The sequence below is a fragment of the Drosophila willistoni genome, unplaced genomic scaffold (assembly GCF_018902025.1).
Source record: "Drosophila willistoni isolate 14030-0811.24 unplaced genomic scaffold, UCI_dwil_1.1 Seg868, whole genome shotgun sequence".
NCBI lineage: Eukaryota > Metazoa > Arthropoda > Insecta > Diptera > Drosophilidae > Drosophila > Drosophila willistoni.
In genome coordinates this window covers 4,471-28,137 of record NW_025814764.1, presented here as the reverse complement: position 1 = coordinate 28,137, position 23,667 = coordinate 4,471, and the positions used below count along the sequence as shown (strand labels likewise).

General features: G+C 37.6%; 5 protein-coding genes across 5 annotated transcripts; all 5 read right to left on the bottom strand.

Moving 5' to 3' along the window:
* Window positions 1-981: 981 nt before the first annotated feature.
* Window positions 982-2,252, bottom strand: LOC124462068. Its single transcript, XM_047013460.1, has 3 exons — window positions 2,227-2,252; window positions 1,749-2,170; window positions 982-1,687 (listed from the first exon to the last, which is right to left on the bottom strand). Exons 1-3 carry the CDS (start codon window positions 2,239-2,241, stop codon window positions 982-984), a joined length of 1,143 nt encoding a protein of 380 aa, XP_046869416.1. The 5' UTR covers window positions 2,242-2,252.
* A 5,214-nt stretch (window positions 2,253-7,466) lies between these two features.
* LOC124462064 lies at window positions 7,467-8,401 on the bottom strand. The gene is made up of 3 exons (XM_047013456.1): window positions 8,376-8,401; window positions 7,898-8,319; window positions 7,467-7,836 (listed from the first exon to the last, which is right to left on the bottom strand). Exons 1-3 carry the CDS (start codon window positions 8,388-8,390, stop codon window positions 7,527-7,529), a joined length of 747 nt encoding a protein of 248 aa, XP_046869412.1. The 5' UTR covers window positions 8,391-8,401; the 3' UTR covers window positions 7,467-7,526.
* Window positions 8,402-12,063: 3,662 nt separating this feature from the next.
* On the bottom strand, window positions 12,064-12,949 carry LOC124462065. The gene is made up of 3 exons (XM_047013457.1): window positions 12,924-12,949; window positions 12,446-12,867; window positions 12,064-12,384 (listed from the first exon to the last, which is right to left on the bottom strand). Exons 1-3 carry the CDS (start codon window positions 12,936-12,938, stop codon window positions 12,075-12,077), a joined length of 747 nt encoding a protein of 248 aa, XP_046869413.1. The 5' UTR covers window positions 12,939-12,949; the 3' UTR covers window positions 12,064-12,074.
* A 1,006-nt stretch (window positions 12,950-13,955) lies between these two features.
* LOC124462066 lies at window positions 13,956-15,347 on the bottom strand. Its single transcript, XM_047013458.1, has 2 exons — window positions 14,723-15,347; window positions 13,956-14,662 (listed from the first exon to the last, which is right to left on the bottom strand). The coding sequence occupies exon 2, from the start codon at window positions 14,602-14,604 to the stop codon at window positions 13,957-13,959; it is 648 nt and encodes a 215-aa protein (XP_046869414.1). The 5' UTR covers window positions 14,605-14,662; window positions 14,723-15,347; the 3' UTR covers window position 13,956.
* A 1,124-nt stretch (window positions 15,348-16,471) lies between these two features.
* On the bottom strand, window positions 16,472-17,440 carry LOC124462067. The gene is made up of 3 exons (XM_047013459.1): window positions 17,417-17,440; window positions 16,967-17,360; window positions 16,472-16,905 (listed from the first exon to the last, which is right to left on the bottom strand). The coding sequence occupies exons 1-2, from the start codon at window positions 17,429-17,431 to the stop codon at window positions 16,983-16,985; spliced, it is 393 nt and encodes a 130-aa protein (XP_046869415.1). The 5' UTR covers window positions 17,432-17,440; the 3' UTR covers window positions 16,472-16,905; window positions 16,967-16,982.
* Window positions 17,441-23,667: the final 6,227 nt, after the last annotated feature.

Below are 23,667 nucleotides of genomic sequence, written 5' to 3'. Positions count from 1 at the left end.
ATACGAGTGGTTTTCTAGACTCTCCTCACTGGATTCGAGAATATATTTGATCCTTTTTTCAAAAGACGGAATATTCAGTCACTGAATTTTGATTTTCTATTCCTAATACTGGGCCCATCCCAGGCCTTCTTGGATCTCAAAAATGTGTGAATTGCTTCCGTCCAGCTAGATATTTTCTAGATATTTTCGAAAATAAACTTAGCAGTATGAAATTGCCAAATCTTTCTGTCTCTTTTTAATCAGTGAATTATTAGCAATTTTCGTTATAGTTGAAAAACTAAGAGATTATTGAATAGAAACAAAGTAAATTCGTTACTTTCTACGCAAATGTCATAAAAATTTGTTATTTCTCAGTTTAATATAACCATTAATGACTGTGCCGAATCAAACTAAGATCGGGCGACTATGTCATATAGCTCCCATAGGAACAATCGGTGGTAAACAGTGACTTTGATCAATATCTTCGTTATTTCCTATGCTAAGATTTTAGGCCGTTCTTTCGCAAACTTTAGCCTTTTTAGATAAAACGTTTTTCCATTTTGATGGCTATAGGTAAGGGAAAGAGTTAACAAAAAAGTTGCAAGGGTATACAAACTTTGACGCGGTCGAAGTTTGCCCCATCCCTCTGGTTTATAGATGAATTTAATTCGGAACGTAATACTTTAGATCGTGCAATATTGATTATTGGGAAGTTTTGTTTATCCCTGTTTACGTATTCCTGTTCCAGCCTTAACCAAGTCAAAAGAGTGCCGATACAAAGTAGATGTGAAACAAGGACATGGATACTTTTGGCATAATAAACTTTGATGACAAAATTCACCAATCAACGTTTCGTTAGTAAAGCAACAATATTTTTCTATTACGACAAACTATCGTTGCCAGTCAGAATAATCGGCAGACAAATGAGACTGCCGCAATTGTAACCTTTTTTTTAACATTTCAAAATATATATTGCATAAAATAAAAATATAAATGCGTGTTCTAATCGCGAAACTCAAATTTTATAATCCAAAAACAAAATTTGAGGCTGTTGCATCTTTCCTTGATGATGTCCACACTCTCTGCCTCCATCCAGATCTCAAGCTGTTCATTTGGACAAATATCTGTCACTATGGGGGCTGCATCTTTGCGGCTCACCACGGCCCACTTCTCCGTCGTAATATCAGCACTCTGCTGTTCCAGAAGCTCGAAAATTGCTTGGAAACACTTCTCGACCTTTGGCCATGTAACTCTGGCCGGTGTCAGGTGTAGGAAGTCTATGAGACTGGTGGTCTGATATGTCTCCATGGAGCATACGTTGCCCGCCACCCAGTCCATCGTATCCTCATTGGCCGCTGTATTGTACAGCCGCCCATTGTACTCAGTGTCTGGAGTCACCTCATTGAAATCCAAACAGCGAACATTTCTGAAATCCTTAAAAATTCCAAAGAACTCTTCCAACAGGTCGCAAAAGTTTTTCTCACATTCTGAGGAAGATATAACCACGACAAACTGCCTGTTCTCTGGGAGAATGTTAACGTACGGGGGCCGCTGACCATTTATAACATCAGGTTCCATTTCGATTTCATGTTTAACCGGGCATGGTCGGGACTTTATTCCGCAGCCTCCCATATCGCATGCCTCCTGCATATCTCCATACGAGTGGTTTTCTAGACTCTCCTCACTGGATTCGAGAACATATTTGATCCTATTTTCAAAAGACGGAATATTCAGTCACTGAATTTTGATTTTCTATTCCTAATACTTACCGTTTAGTCTCTATGGTTATTTCATGTCCTTGGGCTTTTCGTTTAATACCTCGCTTGCAATCAATAGTGGATGGCTGGACGGATCCGCCACTAGATCCCGAGGATAGCTCAATGACGGAAGATTCACTATCTTCGATACTTGAGTCTGACACCGAATTATCGACTAATGGATCGGCGAAATCCTCGCCCCCAAGGGAAAATAGTATCAAGCCCACAAAATTGTTGCCTTCATAGCAAGACACAACCGGCTTAATATGTTTGTTTTTGCCTAGACCAGCAACTTCTATTAAAAGATCTGAATCGGCACACGTTACATCAGATGCAGAAATCTCCAATGTTTCCGGCTCAATATTGAGAAGGCTCTGAAGCTCAGCCTTTAGCTCGTATACGGTAGCTGAGATTGGGAGCTTCGTAACCAATGGCTGGAAAAGAACACTTGGTCACGATTATGAAAAGTTATATCCTCACGTTTACTAACCTTTCCGGATTGCATGATCAATTGAACAGTCAACATGTTTTCACTTTTGTTTTTCTCGTTTTTGATTTTCAGAAGTAAACTTTTTGTTTTATTTTTGATGTTGACTGTATGAGTTCACGAATTAGAATGATTCAAGTACTGTACCCCCTTGACCAGGTCGAATTTTACAAACATCCCAGGCCTTCTTGGATCTCAAAAATGTGTGAATTGCTTCCGTCCAGCTGAGAGTACTAGATATTTTCGAAAATAAACTTAGCAGTATGAAATTGCCAAATCTTTCTGTCTCTTTTTAATCAGTGAATTATTAGCAATTTTCGTTAAAATAGTTGAAAAACTAAGAGATTATTGAATAGAACCCAAGTAAATTCGTTACTTTCTACGCAAATGTCATAAAAATTTGTTATTTCTCAGTTTAATATAACCATTAATGACTGTGCCGAATCAAACTAAGATCGGGCGACTATATCATAAGCTCCCATAGGAACAATCGGTGGTAAACAGTGACTTTGATCAATATCTTCGTTATTTCCTATGCTAAGATTTTAGGCCGTTCTTTCGCAAACTTTAGCCTTTTTAGATAAAACGTTTTTCCATTTTGATGGCTATAGGTAAGGAAAGAGTTACCAAAAAAGTTGCAAGGGTATACAAACTTTGACGCGGTCGAAGTTTGCCCCACCCCTCTGGTTTATAGATGAATTTAATTCAAAACGTAATATTTTAGATCGTGCAATATTGATTATTGGGAAGTTTTGTTTATCCCTGTTTACGTATTCCTGTTCCAGCCTTAACCAAGTCAAAAGAGTGCCGATACAAAGTAGATGTGAAACAAGGACATGGATACTTTTGGCATAATAAACTTTGATGACAAAATTCACCAATCAACGTTTCGTTAGTAAAGCAACAATATTTTTCTATTACGACAAACTATCGTTGCCAGTCAGAATAATCGGCAGACAAATGAGACTGCCGCAATTGTAACCTTTTTTTTAACATTTCAAAATATATATTGCATAAAATAAAAATATAAAAGCGTGTTCTAATCGCAAAACTCAAATTTGATAATCCAAAAACAAAATTTGAGGCTGTTGCATCTTTCCTTGATGATGTCCACACTCTCTGCATCCATCCAGATCTCAAGCTGTTCATTTGGACAAATATCTATATATATGGGGGCTGCATCTTTGCGGCTCACCACGGCCCACTTCTCCGTCGTAATATCAGCATTCTGCTGTTCCAGAAGCTCGAAAATTGCTTGGAAACACTTCTCGACCTTTGGCTATGTAACTCTGGCCGGTGTCAGGTGTAGGAAGTCTATGAGACTGGTGGCCTGATATGTCTCCATGGAGCATACGTTGCCCGCCACCCAGTCCATCGTATCCTCATTGGCCGCTGCAATGTACAGCCGCCCATTGTACTCAGTGTCTGGAGTCACCTCATTGAAATCCAAACAGCAAACATTTCTGAAATCCTTAAAAATTCCAAAGAACTCTTCCAACAGGTCGCAAAAGTTTTTCTCACATTCTGAGGAAGATATAACCACGACAAACGGCCTGTTCTCTGGGAGAATGTTAACGTACGGGGGCCGCTGACCATTTATAACATCAGGTTCCATTTCGATTTCATGTTTAACCGGGCGTGGTCGGGACTTTATTCCGCAGCCTCCCATATAGCATGCCTCCTGCATATCTCCATACGAGTGGTTTTCTAGACTCTCCTCACTGGATTCGAGAATATATTTGATCCTATTTTCAAAAGACGGAATATTCAGTCACTGAATTTTGATTTTCTATTCCTAATACTGGGCCCATCCCAGGCCTTCTTGGATCTCAAAAATGTGTGAATTGCTTCCGTCCAGCTGAGAGTACTAGATATTTTCGAAAATAAACTTAGCAGTATGAAATTGCCAAATCTTTCTGTCTCTTTTTAATCAGTGAATTATTAGCAATTTTCGTTAAAATAGTTGAAAAACTAAGAGATTATTGAATAGAACCCAAGTAAATTCGTTACTTTCTACGCAAATGTCATAAAAATTTGTTATTTCTCAGTTTAATTAACCATTAATGACTGTGCCGAATCAAACTAAGATCGGGCGACTATGTCATATAGCTCCCATAGGAACAATCGGTGGTAAACAGTGACTTTGATCAATATCTTCGTTATTTCCTATGCTAAGATTTTAGGCCGTTCTTTCGCAAACTTTAGCCTTTTTAGATAAAACGTTTTTCCATTTTGATGGCTATAGGTAAGGAAAGAGTTACCAAAAAAGTTGCAAGGGTATACAAACTTTGACGCGGTCGAAGTTTGCCCCATCCCTCTGGTTTATAGATGAATTTAATTCGAAACGTAATATTTTAGATCGTGCAATATTGATTATTGGGAAGTTTTGTTTATCCTTGTTTACGTATTCCTGTTCCAGATACAAAGTAGATGTGAAAAAAGGACATGGATACTTTTGGCATAATAAACTTTGATGACAAAATTCACCAATCAACGTTTCGTTAGTAAAGCAACAATATTTTTCTATTACGACAAACTGTCGTTGCCAGTCAGAATAATCGGCAGACAAATGAGACTGCCGCAATTGTAACCTTTTTTTTAACATTTCAAAATATATATTGCATAAAATAAAAATATAAAAGCGTGTTCTAATCGCAAAACTCAAATTTGATAATCCAAAAACAAAATTTGAGGCTGTTGCATCTTTTTTTGATGATGTTCACACTCTCTGCATCCATCCAGATCTCAAGCTGTTCATTTGGACAAATATCTGTCACTATGGGGGCTGCATCTTTGCGGCTCACCACGGCCCACTTCTCCGTCGTAATATCAGCATTCTGCTGTTCCAGAAGCTCGAAAATTGCTTGGAAACACTTCTCGACCTTTGGCCATGTAACTCTGGCCGGTGTCAGGTGTAGGAAGTCTATGAGACTGGTGGCCTGATATGTCTCCATGGAGCATACGTTGCCCGCCACCCAGTCCATCGTATCCTCATTGGCCGCTGTACTCAGTGTCTGGAGTCACTTAATTGAAATCCAAACAGCGAACATTTCTGAAATCCTTAAAAATTCCAAAGAACTCTTCCAACAGGTCGCAAAAGTTTTTCTCACATTCTGAGGAAGATATAACCACGACAAACGGCCTGTTCTCTGGGAGAATGTTAACGTACGGGGGCCGCTGACCATTTATTCATCAGGTTCCATTTCGATTTCATGTTTAACCGGGCGTGGTCGGGACTTTATTCCGCAGCCTCCCATATCGCTTGCCTCCTGCATATCTCCATACGAGTGGTTTTCTAGACTCTCCTCACTGGATTCGAGAACATATTTGATCCTATTTTCAAGAGACGGAATATTCAGTCACTGAATTTTGATTTTCTATTCCTAATACTTACCGTTTAGTCTCTATGGTTATTTCATGTCCTTGGGCTTTTCGTTTAATACCTCGCTTGCAATCAATAGTGGATGGCTGGACGGATCCGCCACTAGATCCCGAGGATAGCTCAATGACGGAAGATTCACTATCTTCGATACTTGAGTCTGACACCGAATTATCGACTAATGGATCGGCGAAATCCTCGCCCCAAGGGAAAATAGTATCAAGCCCACAAAATTGTTGCCTTCATAGCAAGACACAACCGGCTTAATTTGTTTGTTTTTGCCTAGACCAGCAACTTCTATTAAAAGATCTGAATCGGGACACGTTACATCAGATGCAGAAATCTCCAATGTTTCCGGCTCAATATTGAGAAGGCTCTGAAGCTCAGCCTTTAGCTCGTATACGGTAGCTGAGATTGGGAGCTTCGTAACCAATGGCTGGAAAAGAACACTTGGTCACGATTATGAAAAGTTATATCCTCACGTTTACTAACCTTTCCGGATTGCATGATCAATTGAACAGTCAACATGTTTTCACTTTTGTTTTTCTCTTTTTTGATTTTCAGAAGTAAACTTTTTGTTTTATTTTTGATGTTGACTGTATGAGTTCACGAATTAGAATGATTCAAGTACTGTACCCCCTTGACCAGGTCGAATTTTACAAACATCCCAGGCCTTCTTGGATCTCAAAAATGTGTGAATTGCTTCCGTCCAGCTGAGAGTACTAGATATTTTCGAAAATAAACTTAGCAGTATGAAATTGCCAAATCTTTCTGTCTCTTTTTAATCAGTGAATTATTAGCAATTTTCGTTAAAATAGTTGAAAAACTAAGAGATTATTGAATAGAACCCAAGTAAATTCGTTACTTTCTACGCAAATGTCATAAAAATTTGTTATTTCTCAGTTTAATATAACCATTAATGACTGTGCCGAATCAAACTAAGATCGGGCGACTATATCATATAGCTCCCATAGGAACAATCGGTGGTAAACAGTGACTTTGATCAATATCTTCGTTATTTCCTATGCTAAGATTTTAGGCCGTTCTTTCGCAAACTTTAGCCTTTTTAGATAAAACGTTTTTCCATTTTGATGGCTATAGGTAAGGAAAGAGTTACCAAAAAAGTTGCAAGGGTATACAAACTTTGACGCGGTCGAAGTTTGACCCATCCCTCTGGTTTATAGATGAATTTAATTCGAAACGTAATATTTTAGATCGTGCAATATTGATTATTGGGAAGTTTTGTTTATCCCTGTTTACGTATTCCTGTTCCAGCCTTAACCAAGTCAAAAGAGTGCCGATACAAAGTAGATGTGAAACAAGGACATGGATACTTTTGGCATAATAAACTTTGATGACAAAATTCACCAATCAACGTTTCGTTAGTAAAGCAACAATATTTTTCTATTACGACAAACTATCGTTGCCAGTCAGAATAATCGGCAGACAAATGAGACTGCCGCAATTGTAACCTTTTTTTTAACATTTCAAAATATATATTGCATAAAATAAAAATATAAAAGCGTGTTCTAATCGCAAAACTCAAATTTGATAATCCAAAAACAAAATTTGAGGCTGTTGCATCTTTCCTTGATGATGTCCACATTCTCTGCATCCATCCAGATCTCAAGCTGTTCATTTGGACAAATATCTGTCACTATGGGGGCTGCATCTTTGCGGCTCACCACGGCCCACTTCTCCGTCGTAATATCAGCATTCTGCTGTTCCAGAAGCTCGAAAATTGCTTGGAAACACTTCTCGACCTTTGGCCATGTAACTCTTGCCGGTGTCAGGTGTAGGAAGTCTATGAGACTGTGGCCTGATATGTCTCCATGGAGCATACGTTGCCCGCCACCCAGTCCATCGTATCCTCATTGGCCGCTGCAATCTACAGCCGCCCATTGTACTCAGTGTCTGGAGTCACTTAATTGAAATCCAAACAGCGAACATTTCTGAAATCCTTAAAAATTCCAAAGAACTCTTCCAACAGGTCGCAAAAGTTTTTCTCACATTCTGAGGAAGATATAACCACGACAAACGGCCTGTTCTCTGGGAGAATGTTAACGTACGGGGGCCGCTGACCATTTATAACATCAGGTTCCATTTCGATTTCATGTTTAACCGGGCGTGGTCGGGACTTTATTCCGCAGCCTCCCATATCGCATGCCTCCTGCATATCTCCATACGAGTGGTTTTCTAGACTCTCCTCACTGGATTCGAGAACATATTTGATCCTATTTTCAAAAGACGGAATATTCAGTCACTGAATTTTGATTTTCTATTCCTAATACTTACCGTTTAGTCTCTATGGTTATTTCATGTCCTTGGGCTTTTCGTTTAATACCTCGCTTGCAATCAATAGTGGATGGCTGGACGGATCCGCCACTAGATCCCGAGGATAGCTCAATGACGGAAGATTCACTATCTTCGATACTTGAGTCTGACACCGAATTATCGACTAATGGATCGGCGAAATCCTCGCCCCCAAGGGAAAATAGTATCAAGCCCACAAAATTGTTGCCTTCATAGCAAGACACAACCGGCTTAATTTGTTTGTTTTTGCCTAGACCAGCAAATTCTATTAAAAGATCTGAATCGGGACACGTTACATCAGATGCAGAAATCTCCAATGTTTCCGGCTCAATATTGAGAAGGCTCTGAAGCTCAGCCTTTAGCTCGTATACGGTAGCTGAGATTGGGAGCTTCGTAACCAATGGCTGGAAAAGAACACTTGGTCACGATTATGAAAAGTTATATCCTCACGTTTACTAACCTTTCCGGATTGCATGATCAATTGAACAGTCAACAGTCACTTTTGTTTTTCTCTTTTTTGATTTTCAGAAGTAAACTTTTTGTTTTATTTTTGATGTTGACTGTATGAGTTCACGAATTAGAATGATTCAAGTACTGTACCCCTTGACCAGGTCGAATTTTACAAACATCCCAGGCCTTCTTGGATCTCAAAACTGTGTGAATTGCTTCCGTCCAGCTGAGAGTACTAGATATTTTCGAAAATAAACTTAGCAGTATGAAATTGCCAAATCTTTCTGTCTCTTTTTAATCAGTGAATTATTAGCAATTTTCGTTAAAATAGTTGAAAAACTAAGAGATTATTGAATAGAACCCAAGTAAATTGGTTACTTTCTACGCAAATGTCATAAAAATTTGTTATTTCTCAGTTTAATATAACCATTAATGACTGTGCCGAATCAAACTAAGATCGCGCGACTATATCATATAGCTCCCATAGGAACAATCGGTGGTAAACAGTGACTTTGATTAATATCTTCGTTATTTCCTATGCTAAGATTTTAGGCCGTTCTTTCGCAAACTTTAGCCTTTTTAGATAAAACGTTTTTCCATTTTGATGGCTATAGGTAAGGAAAGAGTTACCAAAAATTTTGCAAGGGTATACAAACTTTGACGCGGTCGAAGTTTGCCCCATCCCTCTGGTTTATAGATGAATTTAATTCGAAACGTAATATTTTAGATCGTGCAATATTGATTATTGGGAAGTTTTGTTAATCCCTGTTTACGTATTCCTGTTCCAGTTTTAACCTAGTCAAAAGAGTGCCGATACAAAGTAGATGTGAAACAAGGACATGGATACTTTTGGCATAATAAACTTTGATGACAAAATTCACCAATCAACGTTTCGTTAGTAAAGCAACAATATTTTTCTATTACGACAAACTGTCGTTGCCAGTCAGAGTAATCGGCAGACAAATGAGACTGCCGCAATTGTAACCTTTTTTTTAACATTTCAAAATATATATTGCATAAAATAAAAATATAAAAGCGTGTTCTAATCGCAAAACTCAAATTTGATAATCCAAAAACAAAATTTGAGGCTGTTGCATCTTTCCTTGATGATGTCCACACTCTCTGCATCCATCCAGATCTCAAGCTGTTCATTTGGACAAATATCTGTCACTATGGGGGCTGCATCTTTGCGGCTCACCACGGCCCACTTCGTCGTAATATCAGCATTCTGCTGTTCCAGAAGCTCGAAAATTGCTTGGAAACACTTCTCGACCTTTGGCCATGTAACTCTGGCCGGTGTCAGGTGTAGGAAGTCTATGAGACTGGTGGCCTGATATGTCTCCATGGAGCATACGTTGCCCGCCACCCAGTCCATCGTATCCTCATTGGCCGCTGCAATCTACAGCCGCCCATTGTACTCAGTGTCTGGAGTCACTTAATTGAAATCCAAACAGCGAACATTTCTGAAATCCTTAAAAATTCCAAAGAACTCTTCCAACAGGTCGCAAAAGTTTTTCTCACATTCTGAGGAAGATATAACCACGACAAACGGCCTGTTCTCTGGGAGAATGTTAACGTACGGGGGCCGCTGACCATTTATAACATCAGGTTCCATTTCGATTTCATGTTTAACCGGGCGTGGTCGGGACTTTATTCCGCAGCCTCCCATATCGCATGCCTCCTGCATATCTCCATACGAGTGGTTTTCTAGACTCTCCTCACTGGATTCGAGAACATATTTGATCCTATTTTCAAAAGACGGAATATTCAGTCACTGAATTTTGATTTTCTATTCCTAATACTTACCGTTTAGTCTCTATGGTTATTTCATGTCCTTGGGCTTTTCGTTTAATACCTCGCTTGCAATCAATAGTGGATGGCTGGACGGATCCGCCACTAGATCCCGAGGATAGCTCAATGACGGAAGATTCACTATCTTCGATACTTGAGTCTGACACCGAATTATCGACTAATAGATCGGCGAAATCCTCGCCCCAAGGGAAAATAGTATCAAGCCCACAAAATTGTTGCCTTCATAGCAAGACACAACCGGCTTAATTTGTTTGTTTTTGCCTAGACCAGCAAATTCTATTAAAAGATCTGAATCGGGACACGTTACATCAGATGCAGAAATCTCCAATGTTTCCGGCTCAATATTGAGAAGGCTCTGAAGCTCAGCCTTTAGCTCGTATACGGTAGCTGAGATTGGGAGCTTCGTAACCAATGGCTGGAAAAGAACACTTGGTCACGATTATGAAAAGTTATATCCTCACGTTTACTAACCTTTCCGGATTGCATGATCAATTGAACAGTCAACAGTCACTTTTGTTTTTCTCTTTTTTGATTTTCAGAAGTAAACTTTTTGTTTTATTTTTGATGTTGACTGTATGAGTTCACGAATTAGAATGATTCAAGTACTGTACCCCCTTGACAAGGTCGAATTTTACAAACATCCCAGGCCTTCTTGGATCTCAAAACTGTGTGAATTGCTTCCGTCCAGCTGAGAGTACTAGATATTTTCGAAAATAAACTTAGCAGTATGAAATTGCCAAATCTTTCTGTCTCTTTTTAATCAGTGAATTATTAGCAATTTTCGTTAAAATAGTTGAAAAACTAAGAGATTATTGAATAGAACCCAAGTAAATTGGTTACTTTCTACGCAAATGTCATAAAAATTTGTTATTTCTCAGTTTAATATAACCATTAATGACTGTGCCGAATCAAACTAAGATCGCGCGACTATATCATATAGCTCCCATAGGAACAATCGGTGGTAAACAGTGACTTTGATTAATATCTTCGTTATTTCCTATGCTAAGATTTTAGGCCGTTCTTTCGCAAACTTTAGCCTTTTTAGATAAAACGTTTTTCCATTTTGATGGCTATAGGTAAGGAAAGAGTTACCAAAAATTTTGCAAGGGTATACAAACTTTGACGCGGTCGAAGTTTGCCCCATCCCTCTGGTTTATAGATGAATTTAATTCGAAACGTAATATTTTAGATCGTGCAATATTGATTATTGGGAAGTTTTGTTAATCCCTGTTTACGTATTCCTGTTCCAGTTTTAACCTAGTCAAAAGAGTGCCGATACAAAGTAGATGTGAAACAAGGACATGGATACTTTTGGCATAATAAACTTTGATGACAAAATTCACCAATCAACGTTTCGTTAGTAAAGCAACAATATTTTTCTATTACGACAAACTGTCGTTGCCAGTCAGAATAATCGGCAGACAAATGAGACTGCCGCAATTGTAACCTTTTTTTTAACATTTCAAAATATATATTGCATAAAATAAAAATATAAAAGCGTGTTCTAATCGCAAAACTCAAATTTGATAATCCAAAAACAAAATTTGAGGCTGTTGCATCTTTCCTTGATGATGTCCACACTCTCTGCATCCATCCAGATCTCAAGCTGTTCATTTGGACAAATATCTGTCACTATGGGGGCTGCATCTTTGCGGCTCACCACGGCCCACTTCGTCGTAATATCAGCATTCTGCTGTTCCAGAAGCTCGAAAATTGCTTGGAAACACTTCTCGACCTTTGGCCATGTAACTCTGGCCGGTGTCAGGTGTAGGAAGTCTATGAGACTGGTGGCCTGATATGTCTCCATGGAGCATACGTTGCCCGCCACCCAGTCCATCGTATCCTCATTGGCCGCTGCAATCTACAGCCGCCCATTGTACTCAGTGTCTGGAGTCACTTAATTGAAATCCAAACAGCGAACATTTCTGAAATCCTTAAAAATTCCAAAGAACTCTTCCAACAGGTCGCAAAAGTTTTTCTCACATTCTGAGGAAGATATAACCACGACAAACGGCCTGTTCTCTGGGAGAATGTTAACGTACGGGGGCCGCTGACCATTTATAACATCAGGTTCCATTTCGATTTCATGTTTAACAGGGCGTGGTCGGGACTTTATTCCGCAGCCTCCCATATCGCATGCCTCCTGCATATCTCCATACGAGTGGTTTTCTAGACTCTCCTCACTGGATTCGAGAACATATTTGATCCTATTTTCAAAAGACGGAATATTCAGTCACTGAATTTTGATTTTCTATTCCTAATACTTACCGTTTAGTCTCTATGGTTATTTCATGTCCTTGGGCTTTTCGTTTAATACCTCGCTTGCAATCAATAGTGGATGGCTGGACGGATCCGCCACTAGATCCCGAGGATAGCTCAATGACGGAAGATTCACTATCTTCGATACTTGAGTCTGACACCGAATTATCGACTAATGGATCGGCGAAATCCTCGCCCCCAAGGGAAAATAGTATCAAGCCCACAAAATTGTTGCCTTCATAGCAAGACACAACCGGCTTAATTTGTTTGTTTTTGCCTAGACCAGCAAATTCTATTAAAAGATCTGAATCGGGACACGTTACATCAGATGCAGAAATCTCCAATGTTTCCGGCTCAATATTGAGAAGGCTCTGAAGCTCAGCCTTTAGCTCGTATACGGTAGCTGAGATTGGGAGCTTCGTAACCAATGGCTGGAAAAGAACACTTGGTCACGATTATGAAAAGTTATATCCTCACGTTTACTAACCTTTCCGGATTGCATGATCAATTGAACAGTCAACAGTCACTTTTGTTTTTCTCTTTTTTGATTTTCAGAAGTAAACTTTTTGTTTTATTTTTGATGTTGACTGTATGAGTTCACGAATTAGAATGATTCAAGTACTGTACCCCCTTGACCAGGTCGAATTTTACAAACATCCCAGGCCTTCTTGGATCTCAAAACTGTGTGAATTGCTTCCGTCCAGCTGAGAGTACTAGATATTTTCGAAAATAAACTTAGCAGTATGAAATTGCCAAATCTTTCTGTCTCTTTTTAATCAGTGAATTATTAGCAATTTTCGTTAAAATAGTTGAAAAACTAAGAGATTATTGAATAGAACCCAAGTAAATTGGTTACTTTCTACGCAAATGTCATAAAAATTTGTTATTTCTCAGTTTAATATAACCATTAATGACTGTGCCGAATCAAACTAAGATCGCGCGACTATATCATATAGCTCCCATAGGAACAATCGGTGGTAAACAGTGACTTTGATTAATATCTTCGTTATTTCCTATGCTAAGATTTTAGGCCGTTCTTTCGCAAACTTTAGCCTTTTTAGATAAAACGTTTTTCCATTTTGATGGCTATAGGTAAGGAAAGAGTTACCAAAAAAGTTGCAAGGGTATACAAACTTTGACGCGGTCGAAGTTTGCCCCATCCCTCTGGTTTATAGATGAATTTAATTCGAAACGTAATATTTTAGATCGTGCAATATTGATTATTGGGAAGTTTTGTTTATCCCTGTTTACGTATTCCTGTTCCAGCCTTAACCAAGTCAAAAGAGTGCCGATACAAAGTAGATGTGAAACAAGGACATGGATACTTTTGGCATAATAAACTTTGATGACAAAATTCACCAATCAACGTTTCGTTAGTAAAGCAACAATATTTTTCTATTACGACAAACTATCGTTGCCAGTCAGAATAATCGGCAGACAAATGAGACTGCCGCAATTGTAACCTTTTTTTTAACATTTCAAAATATATATTGCATAAAATAAAAATATAAAAGCGTGTTCTAATCGCAAAACTCAAATTTGATAATCCAAAAACAAAATTTGAGGCTGTTGCATCTTTCCTTGATGATGTCCACACTCTCTGCATCCATCCAGATCTCAAGCTGTTCATTTGGACAAATATCTGTCACTATGGGGGCTGCATCTTTGCGGCTCACCACGGACCACTTCTCCGTCGTAATATCAGCATTCTGCTGTTCCAGAAGCTCGAAAATTGCTTGAAAACACTTCTCGACCTTTGGCCATGTAACTCTGGCCGGTGTCAGGTGTAGGAAGTCTATGAGACTGGTGGCCTGATATGTCTCCATAGAGCATACGTTGCCCGCCACCCAGTCCATCGTATCCTCATTGGCCCCTGCAATGTACAGCCGCCCATTGTACTCAGTGTCTGGAGTCACCTCATTGAAATCCAAACAGCGAACATTTCTGAAATCCTTAAAAATTCCAAAGAACTCTTCCAACAGGTCGCAAAAGTTTTTCTCACATTCTGAGGAAGATATAACCACGACAAACGGCCTGTTCTCTGGGAGAATGTTAACGTACGGGGACCGCTGACCATTTATAACATCAGGTTCCATTTCGATTTCATGTTTAACCGGACGTGGTCGGGACTTTATTCCGCAGCCTCCCATATCGCATGCCTCCTGCATATCTCCATACGAGTGGTTTTCTAGACTCTCCTCACTGGATTCGAGAACATATTTGATCCTATTTTCAAAGACGGAATATTCAGTCACTGAACTTTGATTTTCTATTCCTAATACTTACCGTTTAGTCTCTATGGTTATTTCATGTCCTTGGGCTTTTCGTTTAATATCTCGCTTGCAATCAATAGTGGATGGCTGGACGGATCCGCCACTAGATCCCGAGGATAGCTCAATGACGGAAGATTCACTATCTTCGATACTTGAGTCTGACACCGAATTATCGACTAATGGATCGGCGAAATCCTCGCCCCCAAGGGAAAATAGTATCAAGCCCACAAAATTGTTGCCTTCATAGCAAGACACAACCGGCTTAATTTGTTTGTTTTTGCCTAGACCAGCAACTTCTATTAAAAGATCTGAATCGGCACACGTTACATCAGATGCAGAAATCTCCAATGTTTCCGGCTCAATATTGAGAAGGCTCTGAAGCTCAGCCTTTAGCTCGTATACGGTAGCTGAGATTGGGAGCTTCGTAACCAATGGCTGGAAAAGAACACTTGGTCACGATTATGAAAAGTTATATCCTCACGTTTACTAACCGTTCCGGATTGCATGATCAATTGAACAGTCAACATGTTTTCACTTTTGTTTTTCTCTTTTTTGATTTTCAGAAGTAAACTTTTTGTTTTATTTTTGATGTTGACTGTATGAGTTCACGAATTAGAATGATTCAAGTACTGTACCCCCTTGACCAGGTCGAATTTTACAAACATCCAGGCCTTCTTGGATCTCAAAAATGTGTGAATTGCTTCCGTCCAGCTGAGAGTACTAGATATTTTCGAAAATAAACTTAGCAGTATGAAATTGCCAAATCTTTCTGTCTCTTTTTAATCAGTGAATTATTAGCAATTTTCGTTAAAATAGTTGAAAAACTAAGAGATTATTGAATAGAACCCAAGTAAATTCGTTACTTTCTACGCAAATGTCATAAAAATTTGTTATTTCTCAGTTTAATATAACCATTAATGACTGTGCCGAATCAAACTAAGATCGGGCGACTGTATCATATAGCTCCCATAGGAACAATCGGTGGTAAACAGTGACTTTGATCAATATCTTCGTTATTTCCTATGCTAAGATTTTAGGCCGTTCTTTCGCAAACTTTAGCCTTTTAAGATAAAACGTTTTTCCATTTTGATGGCTATAGGTAAGGAAAGAGTTACCAAAAAAGTTGCAAGGGTATACAATAAACCTCTGGTTTATAGATGAATTTAATTCGAAACGTAATATTTTAGATCGTGCAATATTGATTATTGGGAAGTTTTGTTTATCCCTGTTTACGTATTCCTGTTCCAGCCTTAACCAAGTCAAAAGAGTGCCGATACAAAGTAGATGTGAAACAAGGACATGGATACTTTTGGCATAATAAACTTTGATGACAAAATTCACCAATCAACGTTTCGTTAGTAAAGCAACAATATTTTTCTATTACGACAAACTATCGTTGCCAGTCAGAATAATCGGCAGACAAATGAGACTGCCGCAATTGTAACCTTTTTTTTAACATTTCAAAATATATATTGCATAAAATAAAAATATAAAAGCGTGTTCTAATCGCAAAACTCAAATTTGATAATCCAAAAACAAAATTTGAGGCTGTTGCATCTTTCCTTGATGATGTCCACACTCTCTGCATCCATCCAGATCTCAAGCTGTTGGACAAATATCTGTCACTATGGGGCTGCATCTTTGCGGCTCACCACGGCCCACTTCTCCGTCGTAATATCAGCATTCTGCTGTTCCAGAAGCTCGATTGCTTGGAAACACTTCTCGACCTTTGGCCATGTAACTCTGGCCGGTGTCAGTGTAGGAAGTCTATGAGACTGGTGGCCTGATATGTCTCCATGGAGCATACGTTGCCCGCCACCCAGTCCATCGTATCCTCATTGGCCGCTGCAATGTACAGCCGCCCATTGTACTCAGTGTCTGGAGTCACCTCATTGAAATCCAAACAGCGAACATTTCTGAAATCCTTAAATTCCAAAGAACTCTTCCAACAGGTCGCAAAAGTTTTTCTCACATTCTGAGGAAGATATAACCACGACAAACGGCCTGTTCTCTGGGAGAATGTTAACGTACGGGGGCCGCTGACCATTTATAACATCAGGTTCCATTTCGATTTCATGTTTAACCGGGCGTGGTCGGGACTTTATTCCGCAGCCTCCCATATCGCTTGCCTACTGCATATCTCCATACGAGTGGTTTTCTAGACTCTCCTCACTGGATTCGAGAACATATTTGATCCTATTTTCAAGAGACGGAATATTCAGTCACTGAATTTTGATTTTCTATTCCTAATACTTACCGTTTAGTCTCTATGGTTATTTCATGTCCTTGGGCTTTTCGTTTAATACCTCGCTTGCAATCAATAGTGGATGGCTGGACGGATCCGCCACTAGATCCCGAGGATAGCTCAATGACGGAAGATTCACTATCTTCGATACTTGATCTGCGAAATCCTCGCCCCCAAGGGAAAATAGTATCAAGCCCACAAAATTGTTGCCTTCATAGCAAGACACAACCGGCTTAATTTGTTTGTTTTTGCCTAGACCAGCAACTTCTATTAAAAGATCTGAATCGGCACACGTTACATCAGATGCAGAAATCTCCAATGTTTCCGGCTCAATATTGAGAAGGCTCTGAAGCTCAGCCTTTAGCTCGTATACGGTAGCTGAGATTGGGAGCTTCGTAACCAATGGCTGGAAAAGAACACTTGGTCACGATTATGAAAAGTTATATCCTCACGTTTACTAACCTTTCCGGATTGCATGATCAATTGAACAGTTCACATGTTTTCACTTTTGTTTTTCTCTTTTTTGATTTTCAGAAGTAAACTTTTTGTTTTATTTTTGATGTTGACTGTATGAGTTCACGAATTAGAATGATTCAAGTACTGTACCCCCTTGACCAGGTCGAATTTTACAAACATCCCAGGCCTTCTTGGATCTCAAAAATGTGTGAATTGCTTCCGTCCAGCTGAGAGTACTAGATATTTTCGAAAATAAACTTAGCAGTATGAAATTTCCAAATCTTTCTGTCTCTTTTTAATCAGTGAATTATTAGCAATTTTCGTTAAAATAGTTGAAAAACTAAGAGATTATTGAATAGAACCCAAGTAAATTCGTTACTTTCTACGCAAATGTCATAAAAATTTGTTATTTCTCAGTTTAATATAACCATTAATGACTGTGCCGAATCAAACTAAGATCGGGCGACTATATCATATAGCTCCCATAGGAACAATCGGTGATAAACAGTGACTTTGATCAATATCTTCGTTATTTCCTATGCTAAGATTTTAGGCCGTTCTTTCGCAAACTTTAGCCTTTTTAGATAAAACGTTTTTCCATTTTGATGGCTATAGGTAAGGAAAGAGTTACCAAAAAAGTTGCAAGGGTATACAAACTTTGACGCGGTCGGAGTTTGCCCCATCCCTCTGGTTTATAGATGAATTTAATTCGAAACGTAATATTTTAGATCGTGCAATATTGATTATTGGGAAGTTTTGTTTATCCCTGTTTACGTATTCCTGTTCCAGCCTTAACCAAGTCAAAAGAGTGCCGATACAAAGTAGATGTGAAACAAGGACATGGATACTTTTGGCATAATAAACTTTGATGACAAAATTCACCAATCAACGTTTCGTTAATAAAGCAACAATATTTTTCTATTACGACAAACTATCGTTGCCAGTCAGAATAATCGGCAGACAAATGAGACTGCCGCAATTGTAACCTTTTTTTTAACATTTCAAAATATATATTGCATAAATATAAAAATATAAAAGCTTGTTCTAATCGCAAAACTCAAAATTGGTAATCCAAAAACAAAATTTGAGGCTGTTGCATCTTTCCTTGATGGTGTCCACACTCTCTGCATCCATCCAGATCTCAAGCTGTTCATTTGGACAAATATCTGTCACTATGGGGGCTGCATCTTTGCGGCTCACCACGGCCCACTTCTCCGTCGTAATATCAGCATTCTGCTGTTCCAGAAGCTCGAAAATTGCTTGGAAACACTTCTCGACCTTTGGCCATGTAACTCTGGCCGGTGTCAGGTGTAGGAAGTCTATGAGACTGGTGGCCTGACATGTCTCCATGGAGCATACGTTGCCCGAGTTAACATCTTGGCCAAGACGTGTTTGAGGAAAAAGAGTAACTTTTCCCTGTGTTTATTTACTTTTTAGTATTTTTTATTATAAAATCAAAACCTCCGTCTTGTTTGACGTTCAACACACAATTATATTTTTATTCGGCGACAATGCCGTTCTCTCCTTCAGTTAATTATGTATATATGTATGAATGTATATATGTATGTAAGTGTCTATATATGTATGTATGGATACATGTATGTGTGTAAATATGTATGTACGTATATATGTACATATGTGTTATTTGTTGCCCTTTTTGATGTGTTGTCCATGGTTTGTGTAGTTGAAGGTGAATTCGTTGGTGTGGTGACCGGGTAGGTAACTCCTCCCCCACTGGATTGAAGTGAGGGCCATAGCGGTGGTCTGAACGAAATTAGTAGCGACTGGTGGTGGTTTGAGAACAATTGATCCTCTTCAAAGGATTAAAATATAGTTGCGCTTTGATTGCTTCCAGGTGAGGTTGTCTATGCTAGGTTTTAAGTCTATTTAACACCAACAAAACAAACTCCCTTTCTGGTTCCAGAATTTCCGGTTGTTCTGTCCATTGATGATTTCTTGTAGATAATTTGTATCCCACGTTGGGGCAAAAAAAAAAAACATAATTTTATCTTTAAGAGGCTTAATACTATATCTATTATAAATAACATGTTTAGGTATTTTTAGATATTTAGTCTTGTCATTGGCAATGGTATAATGAATGAATTTATAATCTTTAATTCTGAACATTGGAATTTTTATGTAAAATATTACATTAGTTTTGTTTACAAATGTATCTATTTCAAGTAATCTATATAAACGTTCTTGCGATGAAATTGTGACATTTCGTTTTTCTAAAATTTCTGTGATCTTGTCTTCTTTAGTTGAAAAAAAAATAAATTTTGGGATAATTTTAAGCAAAAAAAAAAAATAAAGTATTATTTAAATGGTTATACATAACATCAATGCTAGGGCCAATTCTATTTAAATATTGACGAACATGGATTTCGTTGTGTTCAGTGCTTAATTCCTTATAGATCTTATTTTTATAGTTTTTTTTTTTTTTTTTTTTTTTTTTAATTTACCTATAATATTCTGTTTGTTATTATCGGTTGATCGGTAATGTTTGAAAATTTTATAATTATTTTATTATTAACGTTTCATTGATGATTGACATTGTTTATTCATTTGTTCATGCTCCCTTTAATTTCCCTAAATTCCTTTCTTTTTTTTTTATTCTTTTTGTGTAATAAGTATGTTGTTGTTTACAATAATTAGGTATATATGAAAAATCGTATTTAATAATTTTTTGTTTGCTTGTGTTTTTGTATTTTATATTATATATATGTATACCTGGTTTTTTGCTAAGGCTTTCTTGTCAATCGTTTTATTTTTGACTTGTGAATTTTTTGCTTTTTCTTTGTAATAAATGTGACCCCTTATCTTTAGTGACAATATGTTTTGAAAAGCGAGGAGTCAATTTATTTCTTCTATTTTCTTTTCTGACTGTCTCGTCAGTTTCCACTTCTGGTGGATCCTTCCTTTCTTGGTTTAGTTTTAAAGTTCGTTTTTTATTTTGATCAGATATTTGTTGAGCAATCTTGGGGTATATTTTTTTTTGATAAAGGTCTAAGTCTTGTAAATAATCGTGTTCGTTAGTAAATTTTAATGCTTTTTGAAACAGGTGGGTTCGACCCGAGAATAATTCAAAGGGTGTGAAATTAGTTGCAGAGTGTATAGCATTGTTGTAAGTGATCAATGCTTCTGCGAGGATATCGTCATGTATTGTGGGAGTTTTTTCAGTTTTCCTCTTTTCCATTATTAGTCTGTAAATTTCTGTTAAAGACGAATGAAATCGTTCAACAGGGGCGTTACTTGAAGACTGTTGAAAAGATGTGACATGTCTGGTGATATTGTATTGAGTGCAAAATCAATGAAAAGATTTCCTGCGAACTCTGCACCCTGGTCACAAACAATCGTTTTAGGTATGCCATGAGTGCACATAAAATGTCTGATTGATTTTACTATATTTAGGCTATCTCTTGCTGGTATAGTGTACCCAGCAGCAAATTTTGAAAACTTGTCTATTATTGTTAAAACATTTTGATGGTTAATGGTGTACAAATCGATATGAATTATGTCTAATGGGAGTTTTGGAACCTCTGTTTCCTGATAGGGAACTTTTTGCGGATGTCTATCGTATTTCAGGGTTTGGCATAAGTCACAATTGTTTATTGTTTTTGTAATTTTTTGCTTCATATGTGGAAAATATATTGTTATTTTTAAATGGGCTAGAGTTTCATCAATTCCCTGTGATTATTATAATAGTGATAGTCTCTAATTTATTTTTCTTGTTCATCCTGTGTGGTACGTTCTTCCAAAAACTCTGTGCATCTAACAAGTTTATAGAGTGTACTGTTTGAAAAAAACTGTGAAAAAACCTCTTGTACTATTTTGAATATTGTGTCAGTGGTAAAAATTGCACAAGTTTTATTTGGTTTTAAAATAGTTCTCAAAATTCTATTCACGACTTTTTTATTAAAAATGGGTTCTGATATAATGCGGCGAAGTTTGTTTTTAAACGGGCTTTCGATTTTGATGTTAGAAACTGGATCTTTGTTAAGGATAATTTGGATATTAAAATCGTTTAAACATTTTTCCGAAATTGCTATAAGTTGTGAAATGTTCTCCAGGCCTGAATGTACGGTTTCCTCACATGTCGCCTCGACTGATTCTTGGTCATTTAAGTTGATATCAAGTGTTGTTCTGCTCAAGGCGTCAGCAATCACGTTTTGAGACCCCTTTTTGTATATAACTTCGTAATCGTACTCTAACAGTCTGAGCTTCCATCTCACCAATTTGGAATTTGGTTCCTTGAAACTCATAAGCCATGTCAGGGGCTTATGGTCAGTGACAATTTTAAATTTTTGACCAAAAAGATACGGTCTAAAATACTTAATTGCCCAAATTATGGCAAGCATCTCTTTTTCGACGGTAGAGTAGTTCGCCTCGGTGTCCGTTAGTGTTCTGCTAGCGAATGAAACTGGCTTGTCCGATCCCAAGTTTCCTTGAGATAAAACAGCCCCTAAAGCGACATTACTTGCATCTGTAGTAAGTATAAACGGTTTATCGAAATCAGGGTATATTAGGATCAGGTCATTACATAACAAGGTTTTACAATATTCGAAAGTTTTGATAAAGTCCTCATCAACAGTAACCTTTGATTTTCCCTTCAGTTGTTTAGTTAGTGGTTTTGTTATTTTAGCAAAATCTTTAATAAACTTTCTATAATAACCCATGACACCTAAGAATGATTTAATTTGTTTCTGTGTAGTAGGCAAAGGGAATTTCTTTATTGTCTCAATCTTTGTCGGGTTTGGCTTTACCCTTCGGGGGTAACAATGTGACCCAGATATTCGATTTCCTTTTTCAGGAATTCAGACTTATCCGGTTGTAATTTTAAATTTGCATTTCTAATTTTCTTGAAGACTTTTTTTTAAATGTTGGATATGTTCCTGTAAGGATGGCGAGAAAACAATGATGTCATCCATATATGCAAGGCAACAGGTTCCAAATAAGTCACCAAATAAGGAATCTATTACCCTTTGAAAAGTTGCAGGTGCATTAGTCAGGCCAAAGGGCATTCTGATAAACTCGTAATGTCCTCCCTCCGCCGAAAATGCTGTTTTCTGGATGTCGTCCTTGTGCATCTCTATCTGGTGGTAACCACTGGCTAAATCCAGTATTGAAAAATATTTCGATTTCCCAATTCTATCCAAGACATCGTTTATTATTGGCATAGGGTACTTGTCTTTTATGGTTTTCTCATTTAGCTTTCTTTCCTGAGGCATCGGCTTTTTTTGGCACAAGCCAAACCGGTGCACTCCAAGGAGAGTGACTATGTCTTATTATTTTATTATCGAGTAATTTTTTTAATTGTTCCTTTACCTCAATTCTTTCATGGAACCCATACCTATAGGGTCTTGTATAAATCGGGATATCATCTTTAGTCAAAATCTTATGTTTGACTTCGTTTGTAAATGATAGTTGCTTACTGTCGTCATAAAAGATGTCAGAAAATTCAACACAAATGTCTTTTAATAATTGGATTTCTTCTGAGTTGATATGGGCAGTTCTAATTACTTTGTTAAAATCAAATGAGCTTAAATCTGTTTCATTATCATTTTGGGAAAGCGATGTTTACTTCTATATGCTGGCCTTTGGAATATGAATTTACTTGAAGGGGTTGGTCAAAACATATACTTTTAATTTATAATAATTTGTTATTTCGACCCAACTGAAGTTATTTTCTGCTGAATATAATCCGTTTGAAATAAAAGGTCATTATCTAGTTGTATTTCTTGACAAAGAAAAGTGCCTTCTTTAAGGTTAACAGGGATCTTGATTAGTTTTCTGGTTGAATGCTCAATCTCTAGCTTTTCTCTTGCTAAATTTTCTTTTGTGAGTATTGGGAGTTTAGCATTTTGTGTGATCAACACGAAATTTTCTAAGTCTACTTTTGCTTTCAATGTTTTTAGTAAATCGACTCCTGTAAGGCCATCGAAAAATGAATGGAATTTAAATAATAAAAATTTTAGTGTACCATTTTGGTTAAATTCATTAAATATGTCTAGTAAACATGCTGAATATAGTGCATGTGTATTTATAATTGTTTTTATAATTCTTGGCTCGGTTAGTTTAATATGTTGTTCGCTTGGAACAAATTGAGGGTCAAGAAAAGAAGTAGTAGACCCTGTGTCGATCAAAAGGTTTAATTTTTTACCATATGGGAATTAAATTTGAACATATGGTAAAATCGAGCCATGTGTGTGCTTGGTTATGTAGCCTGCTAGGATGTTGAGACTACATACTGAAAATTT

Excerpts from the sequence above, each read along its gene's own strand:
- LOC124462068 (XM_047013460.1), bottom strand. Across the intron at positions 1,688-1,748 it reads ATAACCATAGAGACTAAACG|GATCAAATATGTTCTCGAAT; the intron begins GTAAGTATTAGG and ends TTTTGAAAATAG.
- LOC124462064 (XM_047013456.1), bottom strand. Across the intron at positions 7,837-7,897 it reads ATAACCATAGAGACTAAACG|GATCAAATATGTTCTCGAAT; the intron begins GTAAGTATTAGG and ends TTTTGAAAATAG.
- LOC124462065 (XM_047013457.1), bottom strand. Across the intron at positions 12,385-12,445 it reads ATAACCATAGAGACTAAACG|GATCAAATATGTTCTCGAAT; the intron begins GTAAGTATTAGG and ends TTTTGAAAATAG.
- LOC124462066 (XM_047013458.1), bottom strand. The coding sequence starts at position 14,604 with ATGCAGGAGGCATGCGATATGGGAGGCTGCGGAATAAAGTCCCGACCA.